Source organism: Rhododendron vialii, chromosome 9a (genome assembly GCF_030253575.1).
Source record: "Rhododendron vialii isolate Sample 1 chromosome 9a, ASM3025357v1".
In the NCBI taxonomy this organism is placed as follows: domain Eukaryota; kingdom Viridiplantae; phylum Streptophyta; class Magnoliopsida; order Ericales; family Ericaceae; genus Rhododendron; species Rhododendron vialii.
Genome location: NC_080565.1, coordinates 31,059,650 through 31,071,822, shown reverse-complemented (window position 1 = coordinate 31,071,822; position 12,173 = coordinate 31,059,650). Strand labels below are relative to the sequence as shown.

The 12,173-nt window shown below is 38.0% G+C and overlaps 1 protein-coding gene across 5 annotated transcripts; it reads left to right on the top strand.

Annotated features, from left to right (window-relative positions):
* Positions 1-676: 676 nt before the first annotated feature.
* On the top strand, positions 677-12,173 carry LOC131301073 (phosphoacetylglucosamine mutase-like). 5 transcript variants are annotated; one of them, XM_058327199.1, is made up of 10 exons: positions 677-921; positions 1,196-1,276; positions 1,369-1,631; positions 4,495-4,614; positions 5,951-6,093; positions 6,185-6,427; positions 6,855-7,273; positions 7,892-8,067; positions 10,951-11,047; positions 11,886-12,173. In XM_058327199.1, the coding sequence occupies exons 2-10, from the start codon at positions 1,216-1,218 to the stop codon at positions 12,038-12,040; spliced, it is 1,677 nt and encodes a 558-aa protein (XP_058183182.1). In that variant the 5' UTR covers positions 677-921; positions 1,196-1,215; the 3' UTR covers positions 12,041-12,173. The 5 variants fall into 5 exon arrangements, with proteins under 5 accessions (XP_058183182.1, XP_058183180.1, XP_058183184.1 ...); XM_058327197.1 differs by having other exon boundaries at positions 733-921; positions 1,060-1,276; XM_058327201.1 differs by having other exon boundaries at positions 735-921; positions 1,191-1,276.

Below are 12,173 nucleotides of genomic sequence, written 5' to 3'. Positions count from 1 at the left end.
ATGTCATTTTGGTGGACTTCCATAGGAAATCCTTGGACGAAGGTCCTATAATCGCTTATTTCTATTTTTTGGGACATTGGATTTTTTTACCGAAGCCCATATTTCATTATAGGGAAAATTACGGTCCAAAACGTATTTTGATAATTAATATCCATCAATGATATTTTTAGCATTAACAAATATTCTCAACATGTCGTTGTCGAATATTAGTTATCAAAACACGTCCTGAGCCATAATTTTCCCTTCATTATATTCTTTCAAAGAACCGGTAATATTCATGTTTTTTACCTTCTTATGTTTCAATGTTTTTTCGATCTTAACTGAAATTCTCATGTGATTGAGACAAGAGTTCCTTATGCTTGCCCCACCGCCTAGCAAAATTGATGTGAGCATCTTATTATGCTCTTCCACTTGTTTTTGAAATGAATGTCCAATGCTTCTGTTAGAATATGGTCCACCTAACAAAATTGACGCGAGCATCTTGTTATGCTCTTCCACTTGCTTTTGAAATGAATGTCCAATGCTTCTATTTGAATATGGTACGGATCAATAGTGGATTGAGAAATTTCACGGAGAGAAATCATCTTTTGAGCATAAACTTATAAAAATTCTGACGATCCAATGTAACGAGAAATAAACGTGTTTAATAAAATACATAACGGTAACAAAAATGAACGGACTAGTGTCTTTTCACTTGAAATATGGCCAACTAGGTCAGGCTAACCTTCTCACTTCTCAGCCCAACGGCTCGTCGCCTCCTCTCCTTTCCAAAGACCGAAGCCCTAACCTATCTCCAGTATCCCTCTCCGTCCATCTCCTCCTTCTCCGGCGATGACCCGCACTACTCCACCTTTCTCTCTCTCCATCATCGCACGATTGGCCTGATCTCAAACTGAAGCTCGAGTCCTCGACTATAAACTGGTCCCTCTCTCTCTCTCCCTCTCTCCCTCCCTCTCAGAGATACCACTTTATATGCTCTATTTAAAAGCGCTGCTTATAAAGATGAAATTGCATAACGTTGATGTTTTTTTTTGTATTTTTTTTCTCTGGTTTCTCAAGGATCTATATCCCCCTCCCCTTCCCTTGAGATTGGAAAACAGATTTGGGCTTTGGATATTCCTTGAATTTTTAATTCTACGATTTCTGCTTGAGACTGCTCAATCCAACTATTGTGCGATTATTTGCTTCGATTCAGTTGATATCGAAGAAGTAAAGATGAACGAGAAGCAACGATCAATCCTCCTCGACTCTTCCTCTCGCTTCCCCCCACCTCCAGGTCCGCATCTCACTCAATCACCCTCGAATCGCCGCACATTATTGCGTACTCCTTAACCTCTAATTTCATAGTATCTTTCGATTTTTCTACAGGAGTGAAGCTATCGTACGGAACGGCGGGGTTCAGAGCCGACGCCTCGATCCTCCAGTCGACGGTGTTTAGGGTCGGGATACTGGCGGCTTTGAGGTCTTTGAACACGCAGTCGGTGATTGGTGTGATGATCACTGCTTCACATAACAAAGTATCTGACAATGGTGTCAAAATTGCCGATCCGAGTGGGGGTATGTTGACTCAGGCTTGGGAGCCCTTTGCCGATGCTCTCGCGAACGTCCCCGATTCTCTACATCTCGTCCAGGTCTCCCTCCTTCCCCTATCACACTTTTTTTCTTTTAAATAACCGGATGTCAGGACCAGCTTGCGTGCACCTCGGCTAATTCCGGGGCAGCCTTGAAGTTAACTACAGACCAAGGCCAAACATCTAGTGGGCCAAGGTTTGCAATGTTTAGCCTCCATGGGAATGTAACATGTGGCCTCATGAAGGAGCACTTAGTTTTCTCCTATCACACTTCATGTATTATTTCTGCTTGCGACCGGGAATTGTGTAGGTAACTCGACTTACCCATTGCCATTTTGGGTGCCAAATTCATAATTTGACTTTTGACAATTCTTTTGGTAAAATTCAGTTCCACTCACTCGTTGATGCCAGTGAAATGTGAATGCCATCTTTGATACCAAATTTGGCACCAAAGATGACTATAGCCATTTCTCCCTCGTCATTGATTTGCATTGACGAATGAATGAGTTTATATTCAGTGGTGTTGATTTGACATTGTGCCAAATGGAACCAAACTGGTCCCGTAATGACGCTGTAGCAAGCCGAAATGGCTTTGGAAGGTCATTTTGGTTATGACAGGTGAACGTGCTCTTAGAAGCAAAAATACCATGCTAATCATGTTTTCAAATCGGGATATGTATTGTGTCTTGTTTTTCTCAATTTATTACTCGTATTGGGACACGTAGCCCATATCGTAAGATACATTAACAAAAGCTAATATACAACTCAAAATAGGTGTACCAAATAACACATTAAAAATCTATTGCATATATGGAAAAGAAGTTTTGTAGGATGAAAATTTTGGAAGTTTCCCAAGTGGGGTCTATAACATTGAGGCGTCTATAACATTGAGGCGTTCTAGTGTCTTGGCTAAGGGAAGAGAAGAAGAGCCCTTATTCAATTGATCATACGTTCTGTCTTCTGCTTGAGATCTAATGGATTGACGATGTGTTTTGTTCAAATGGTTTGAACATGGCCATAATTAGATCAAATGATTTAGAACATGTTTGGAGTTCCGCTTCTTAAAAGAAAGTCTAACTTTTTGTCAATAAGTAATCGTTGGATATGTACCGTATCGCGATACGCCTTTATTTCGTGGGATACATCATAGTCTCGTGGGATTTTTATACAAAAAGGATACATGGTGTAATACGTATAGTTTTTCGAAGGAGACGAGACGAATTGTGGATACGTATCTTGTATCGTAGGGTTTTAATAACCATGGCTATATTCTTGGTAAAAGTTTCAAACTTTGATTGAGGATACGAGAAATTTATTATCTAATATTGTATAAACCTTCCAATCAAACCCTTTATGAGGTCATATGATTAGTTTGTTTTTGTATTTCCTACCCTATGTTGTATATAAGTTTGTGATGTTATGTTGATCTATCAGGAGCCTACCTCTAGAAGGACACTTTTCATGTGCGTCGTCTTTCTTTCCTCCCTTTTTTTTCCCAGCATGTCGGAGGTGTAATTAACCCTGTGCATGATCTTCCAAGCCTTCGGCCCACCCAAATCCCTGTAGTTCAATATTCAATCTCGGGACCTGAGTTAATAATCTGATTGCTTTGACCTTGAAAGTACAATGAAAATCGAATACCACACCCAATATTTTCAATCCTTTAGAAAATAAAATTTCGCAAAAAGCATTGAAATTGAATAATAACCAAAAAGACTACATCAAAATGCATAAAATGAAAGTATGAAAACACAACATCTGAGCATTCAATAGCCTATATTTCATTTCAGTGAAATGATCACAACAATGGGGACAGGAAAAAACATTAAAACATAACCGAAGTACTTTCTATGCATCTGTCCGTGAGTGTTACCATGGTACAACTAACAATAGATGTAGCAAATGATTAGAATTTCATGGTTCATTCCGATTAAATAAGGCAGAGCATGCAATTCTTACGAGATTGCAGAGTGGAAAAGAAGAAGTTTGAGGTTATACAATGGGTGAAAAAGGAATGTAAGAAGGAAAGGGAGCATATGCTTGCATTGAAATTGTGTGCTGGGTAATTGCTTCCCTCCGGTCTTGATTCAGGTCTTGGCTCATCAGAAGAACACTTGTAATACTTTAAGCGAAGTGCCTTGCAATTGTGAGGGATTCTAAAGCTGCAGCAGTTTGTGAAAGTGGGTGATTATGTAGTGTTTCTTTTCACATTTAGGCCTGTAATTTTATTCAGGTTATAAGTTAGTTCAAGAGGTAAAGTGATTTGCTTTGTCGTACAATTTTGTAACAGAGAATAGCGTGATCAGCTTCTAATCTCAGTAACCAAATAGGGTATTGGCTTTATATGATGGAGTAGTACATCTATACAAAGATAGATTTGCACGATGCTTATTGACGCTTGTCGGTTGAGGTTTAAAAGATTTACGATTGGTTGGCCATTTCAGTGAACGTGACAATATCATGAACGTGCATTATTTGTACAAAGATGCGTTGTGAGGGATTCTAATTTATGGATGATTCCTCATTTTTGCATGCTTATGTGTGCTAAGTGAAGTGCCTTGCAATTGTGAGGGATTCTAAAGCTGCAGCAGTTTGAGAAAGTGGGTGATTATGTAGTGTTTCTTTTCACATTATTTGTACAAAGATGTGTTGCCACAATCTTGTGGGTATAATGGACCTCTCCATTATATGAAGAGGATCTTGATCGCATAAATGTGCACATATTTGGCAATGTAGGAGTGCATTTATCTCTGTAGTCTGTAGATTCTGTAACTAGTTTAGGTTTCGGTAAAATGGCTATAGGTTTGTGGTCAGAGTTCAGATAGATATTTTGCGTTACTACGTGGATTTATGAGAACTTTGCTTTGCTTGTCTTGTGCATTCCATTGGTTGATGAATGAACATGCCTGTTTTTGGAAAACAGTTGGTTGATGATTTTGTGATGAAGGAAAACATACCACTTGAAGTAGTGCAGTCAGCTGTGATATTATTGGGAAGGGACACAAGGCCAAGTGGGGAGTCACTTCTAGAAGCTGCAAAGCAAGTATGGCTACCTTTCAAATATCACTAACTTTCCATTGTTTATATGTGTTAGTTTCAGGTCATGAGTGTATAAAACTTATTCATACTACATGTTCTCTTCTCTATTTAGGTGTGGGCCTATTTCTTATTACCTCCAACACCATATACTACGGTTTCAAAAGTTAACCACAGTACATGTCCTCTTCTCTATCTGTTTTTTATGCAAAGGAACAATGGAAAAAGTGTATGAGATAGAAGACTAACTGGATGGTGCGGCTGTCGATGAATACAAAGTCGATGGTTGGTCGATCAGCTACTCTTGTTTTTTGTTGTTGTTGTTGTTAGTTCAGTGTAAAATAAACCAATTATATGGGGCTTTAGCTAATTAAATAAACCTAACGAGGACAAATTGGGCTTTTGGGGATGTGTTGTCCAACCCTAAGTCACACAGTACGTGAGCGTGTGCAGATGCGGGTGCGAGAGCGCCAATAATTAGAAGAACTGTAAACCAGAGCATCTCAGAGCGTCTTCACCATATATATCTATATTTTTTATACTCCATGGTTTTTTTTACCGGCCTTGAGTGCAGCAATATTTGGTAATACAATATTTCATTCATTTCGTATTACTGATATTTAAGAACTATAAGTTTCAATTGACTGTGTACACATTTTCTTTGCTTGCAAAGTGGAGGACAATGCAAACAAAGTTATCCATAGAGTTGCAGACTAGTTTTGGTAGAGTTTTCACTGACAAATCCATTAGGCAATAGTTCCCTGAGATTTGATGTTATGCAAGCTTATAGTTTTTGTTGGCTAGAAACTAAGCACGTGCATTTCAACTATGGAATTAACATAAAATCTGTTGTTTTGACAAACAAATTCGTGCACAGGCAGAAAACAGTTCGCGGATTATGTTCGAATTTTTTATGAGTTCGCCAATACGTGATTTGAGTGCGGGTCTCCGCTACCCCAAACCCATGAATTGGGTGACTAAGGTCCAACCCAAGTTAAACAAACCAAAATGAGCTGTAGATTCTGTGATCCTCTCAACCTTTTTATTAATTTGCTGACATGGCGTGAGGTGATTGGCTGGGTGGACTCCATGCCCTTTCTGCCTAAGCTAGACAGAATTTTTTTTCAAACTGAAAACATGTCCAAAATCACATGTAAATAACTCATACTTGGGCAGCGAGGAGGGAGTTAAATCTTTATTTTTCTCGGTTTTCGTTCTTTGATTCCCTGTATATGCATTACATGTGGAGGGGTTGTACCAACCTTGCCTTTGAGTGAATTTATTTCTCCAATCATAGAGAGGTAGAGGGAAATTCTCATTCATCTTTTCATATTCAACTCAAGGGAATCAGTTCGATAGTTGGAGCTGTTGCTGTTGACATGGGAGTGCTAACCACCCCACAACTGCATTGGATGGTTCGATCCAGAAACAAGGGCATGAAAGCAACGGAAATGGATTATTTCAACCAGCTTTCAAGCTCTTTCAGGTTCATTTGAGCCACTAATACATACATTCCCTTTGTTTCCTTGATCAAATTTATTACGAATTATTTGGTTAATCGGTGCATGATTTGTCAGGTGCTTGATAGATCTGATTCCCCCAGGAAGTGCAGTCAATGTGATGGACAAGTTGATTGTGGATGGGGCAAATGGTGTGGGTGGAGAAAAACTTCAAGTTCTCAAGAAGGTGTTGCATGGTTTGGATATACAGATCTGTAATTCGGGAAAAGAAGGTGTACTCAATGAGGAAGTTGGTGCTGATTATGTGCAGAAGGAGAAGGTTGTTCCTCGTGGGTTTGCTCCTGCCGATGCTGGTATGAGGTGGGCCATCTTCCTTTTGGTTCATCTCGTCGTTTATTAAGATGAATATTGGTGGTAAATCCAACTCGATTTTCCCAAAATCTTTTCATCTTGTTAAAGCTGCATAGATCACAAATGATGAACACCGGAACCTATGTTGCAATTTGATGCATATATTGTTGTTATCCGCTTACTCTGATGATGCGGACTAACTTACTATTTCGTATGAATAAAGTGTATAGAAATGTTGGCACAGGTATGTTTTCTAAATCAGTTTCTCTGATATAACTGGTACTTGGGTTTGGTAGTGTTGCCCATTTTCAGTTAAGTCCCATCTCTCAAGTTACATGCCCAAAATCTTAAAAAAGAGTGCTTTACAACTTCTTGTGTATTTTTTACATTGGTACTGATGTGGGAATTAACTGCTTGGACGGTTCTAGTGTTTCAGGTGTGCAAGTTTGGATGGAGATGCTGATCGGCTTGTCTATTTCTCTGCAATACAAAACTCTAATAATAGGATTTGTCTTGTTGATGGGGATAAGATCTTGTCTCTGTTTGCTTTATTTATCAAGGAGCAACTAAGCATCCTCAATGATAATGAAGGTGACAGAGAAACCAACTCTTACCCAGCAACTCTTGGTGTTGTTCAGACAGCTTATGCGAACGGGGCATCCACAGATTACCTCAAACATTTAGGTCTAGAAGTTGTGTTTACTCCGACAGGAGTGAAATACTTGCATGAGAAAGCTGCAGATTACGATATTGGGATCTATTTCGAGGCAAATGGGCATGGAACCATATTGCTCTCGGAAGGTCTCTTGCACTGGTTGGATGGCAGAAGCAGTGAGCCTTCTTTAACTTCAAAAGGTCATATATGATACAATTCCACATTTTGCCCCACCTTGTTTTGTTATTGACAAGGATCAAAACTTCTGTTTCGTGTTTCTGTTTCAATGCCCCGAAACAGCACATTTTTTAAAACTCTGTGCCAATGTTTCAGAAACATTTTAAAAGAGACAAAAGGATACTGAAAATGGAAAAGACTTTTAGATGCATGAACTATTAAAGTTAAGTGCATAAGCCTGAGAACTGGTAATCAAATGTATTAAGATTTGTTGATTGATTAACTAATTGATGAGAAGAGGAACAAGTATAAAATAAAAAAGGTACATGTTGTTAAGAAATGAAAATTGGAGACTATTTTAAACTAAATTTCAAATCCGCATTGGCACAAATTTTGTTTTGTTTTGTTTTGTTGTGTTTTCTGTTGCTGGAAAGACTGCAATCTAGTGTTTCGTTTTATTTCTCTCTCCTTAGAAACAGAAACTTATCTGCCCTATCGGAACAGACAAATGAAAATGTTGATCCTTGGTTACGGACTGTAACATTAAATTTTCGTTGTCGTTGTGACCTTAGGTTTCTGATGATGTTTTTTCACCATTCTTTTGTTGTCTAAATTCATGATTTATGGATTTCTGGTTTCAGGTTCAGAACAGCAGAAGGCTGCTCTGAGACTATTGGCAGTCAGCAAGTTGATCAACCAGGCAGTGGGAGACGCTTTGAGTGGATTGCTTCTTGTAGAGGCTATTTTGCAGCATATGGGATGGTCAATTCATAGATGGAATGAACTTTATCATGATTTACCCAGCAGACAACTAAAGGTTTATTCTTTATTCCTTTCTACAATATGTTTATGGAAGCCTTCTGATTGACTTTTCAGTTTTGAATAGCTTATGCATTCCTAAGATGAATCACTTTTTGTGGTGTTATCATTTAGATACTCTATATATGTATTCCAAATCGAAGTGAAACTATCTTCAAGTTCAAAACCTTTAGGGCCTGCTTGGATGGAGTGAAAAGAGGAGGGGAAAAATAAGAAGGGGTATATGGAGAGGGGCCCACCCGTTTTCCCCCCGTTTGGCATCCCAGTTTCGTCCCCTATTATTTCTTACCCCCTCTTCATTTTCGCCAGTTCTAGGGTTTGTCCGGTCTTAGTTTTGGGCTTCTTTTGAGGTCCCAAAAAATAATCCGGCTGTAGAGGGGTGTTTTGTGGACGAAAATACCCCTCGTTATCCCCTTTCCCCATTGCCAGGCCCCCTCGTTTTACTATTGCCGCCCATTTTATGTATGTGGAAGAGAGGGTTTTGGTGACAATGGCCTCAATTTGAAAAAGACTGCGACTTTCAAATCATGCTTGCAACTTACGAATTGAGTGAGGCAAATAATCAATATAGGTGTGAGAATAAAATTCATATAAAAAGAATTATGAAAAATGAAGAGGTGAAATATGGACCCATGTTTAGAGAGGAGAGAGAGAGGCGAAAACAGAGTGCTCTGTTTTTCAAGCTTTTTGGCAGCCACTGGATCAAGGCCCGGTCAACCGGCCGGTTGACCTATATTTCGACCGCTACTCCATCCGGATGCATGCTAAAAGAGAGAATGCAGCTTGCCAAAAAATAGCCCAAGATTCTTGAATATTATTAGGCCCAAAATTCTAAAGTTGCCCACTAAAGTAAATTTCCTGTAAACTAACCAAACCAAAAAACAAGCCCAATCAATATCTATGTCAAGTCCCTATAAATATGCCTAATAACAGTCAAGTTGAAACTAACATTTTATCTCCAAAAGCTAATTAGATTAACATTAGCATCTTTAACAACATAATTCTAACACAATCATCAAAATCAAATTCCTAAAAAAATCACTTTCCAAAAAAATGTTTTCATTTTTCCGAACAATTAAAATTGCATCTCCCTCAATGAACATTTTCTAGATTAAATGAATTTATAAGGCTTAAACATTTTATAGATTAAATGAATTGATTTTATCAAAAAAAATGATAAATACAAACCATTAATTAAAAAAACGTTTTTTAATTTAAATTTTTTAGAATAGACATTTTTTAATTAATTAATTTTTTTTATACTTCCAATTGTCCAAAATTGATTAAATATATTGATTTTTGAATTTATATACTTATTTTAATACATAATCAAATTTAACACTGCACATGGGCAAAATAGTCATTTGACAGCTTTTCCTATCATCCACCCCTTTTTATCCCCCCATTCTATAAACCATCCAAATAAAGTCAAATTTTATTCCCCTGTTTAATACCTCATCCAAACCACATACTATTTTATCCCCCTCCATAAACATCAAATCTATGTGGGCCAACCCATCAAAATTAATACCCCCTACTATCTTATTCTCCCTTTATATTTTTTACCCCTAATTTTTTACCTGCATCCAAGCAGGCCCTTAGTTCCTGAAAGAATGGTCTTTATTTTAGCAATACAGGCTACAGCAAAGAGAGGAAGTTGGACTTTTTAAATCTCAAATCCATGCTTGACCACTGTAGTTCAGTGTTATATCGGGTTTATTCCTAAATTCTTGTTTCAACTTGTGAGTGGAGTGACCTTCGTCTCGATGTATGATGTAGAAGTTCAGGTTCTATCTCTTTCCTGAATCCATTCTGAAGTTATGGGGTCCCTGTACAATCGAACTTGCCACCTTGTTGTACTGTTTGAACTTTCCATTTGTAGTACTTGTTCCTTTTTTCTTTCAATTAAAATGTGGGGCTTGCTTCCTGCTTTTCAGTTCCCGTGAATTACAGGTCACATTGGAAAATCTATGGAGTTTAGCAAGTTTTAAATACAAGGATGGTTGGAAAATAGACCGGTTGTAACTACAGAAACTAGCCTTGAATGCTTTATGTTATCATCTGCTATAATTTGCGTAGAAACTCCCATTATTGAAGCAAAGAAACTTTACCTTACTGCAAACATTGTTTAGCGTTCTCTCTAAAAGGCGCAAATGCAAATAAAAAACATCTTCTGAAGAAGTTGTAGGTCGAAACCATGGAAAACGGAGAACGTCAGTAAAAAAGAAAAAACAGTTCTGTTGAAGTTCTCAAGAATATTGGTATGTGCTGATTGAGATTGTTCTTGGAGGATAATCACTAATTTGATATCAAGCAGCATAGTCTATCAAACAGATATTTACATTTTACATAACAGTGGTCTTTCTGTTAATAGACTTTTTGGATTTAGTATACAGTCTCTATCAGTCTATCATGACTTTTTGTGCCTGAACACTAGTGTTGCATCGTATGACCTTTGTTTTTGTAATGGTTTAGGTATTCATAAGGGCCAATTGAAGGTGGTTTTCTTGGTCCGTTCTTATTTTTGTCATTAGTTCTCATTTTTAACATGCTAGTAGAGTTATTATGCATTCTGTGAGCCTTAAGTGTGTTATCTTTCTATATTTGACTTATCTTTTTCCGGTAATTAAGGTCTCCATGACATCTGATTTTGAGGTTATTTGGATTAAGGATTTGTGGAGTGATTGACGAAGGGTAAGTAAATGTCAAGGGAGTTGCCTTTACAAATTTAGGACGTGCCCTTTGCCTTTTCTTTTTCCTCGACAAATCCCTCCTCACAATCCTTGATCTAAATACAGCCTTAAACATTGGGGCTTCAACTGTTGTTCACATCCTGTTCAATTAAAAAAACTGTTGTTTACACCCTTCCTTGGGGTTTCAGGTAAAAGTTGTCGACAGAAGTGCCGTTGTTACAACAAATGCAGAAACCGTGGTAGTAAGACCCCTCGGCATTCAAGAAGCCATAAATGCTGAGACTGGTAAGACATATCACTGTTAATCATGTTTTCTCTCTGGGATTCTAATCTTTGCCTATAAGTTTCCAGTTAATTTTTATACGTTCACCAACTTGATTGTCCATTCAAATACGCCAGTTGTTTGGCTTGCCATAGTCTATATAGCACGGACACAGATACAGACTCAAACACGGATACAGATACGGAAACGGAACACGAAATTTCTTTAAAAATGGGGACACGGCAAAAATAAATAAATAAATAAATAAAATTTATTGTATACTAGTGAAAATATAGTTAGGTGTATAAGATTGAAGCTTCAATATTTATAAGCAAGCATCATATATACATCGTAAAACGTAATATTTATTCCAAAATATATGAAGCAACTACACATTTACCCCCCAAAGTTTTTTAAAAAATTGCATATTTAACGCTCGCCGTGTCCCCATACGTGTCCCTCGCGTGTCCCTGCCGTGTCCCTCTAAAAAAATTAATTAAATTCACGTGGTGTGTCCCAAACGTATTTTGCCGTGACCCCCCACCTGTCCTTGTGTCGGACACGGGGACATGAGGGCCTCTAGGAGTGTCGGTGCTACATAGGCCGTAGTATGTACCATACTCACATCAACCTTCAATTGAAATGCTCTTTACGTTGAATGCATATGAAAAAAGAAACAACTGCTTGCAGAATCACAAACAGGGAAGCTGGACACGGGAATTTCTGATTTTCCTGCTTGTATGGGTGTTTCTTCATAATTTGCAGTATACGTTTTCTTAGCAATTGAATGTGACCTAGACCACAAAGTACATAGAGACCTCGGATATTTCTGATGTTTCTTTATTTTTTTTCCCTATGCAGCAAAATACCCACGAGGCCGATGTTTTGTACGACCATCAGGTACAGAGGATGTTGTAAGAGTATATGCAGAGGCGAGCACAGAGGAAGCAGCAGATAACCTAGCCAATTCCGTTGCACAATTAGTGGATCAGTTCCTTGGTTTCGGAAGCTCTTAATAATCACTTACCAAAATTTTCACCCTCCTTTTTTTTTTTCTTTTTCAAACATCTAATCTACATGCAGCATTTTATCAATGAAGGTGATTTTAAGGCCCTATTTATGAAAATGGAGAGAGTGACTTTACAGTAA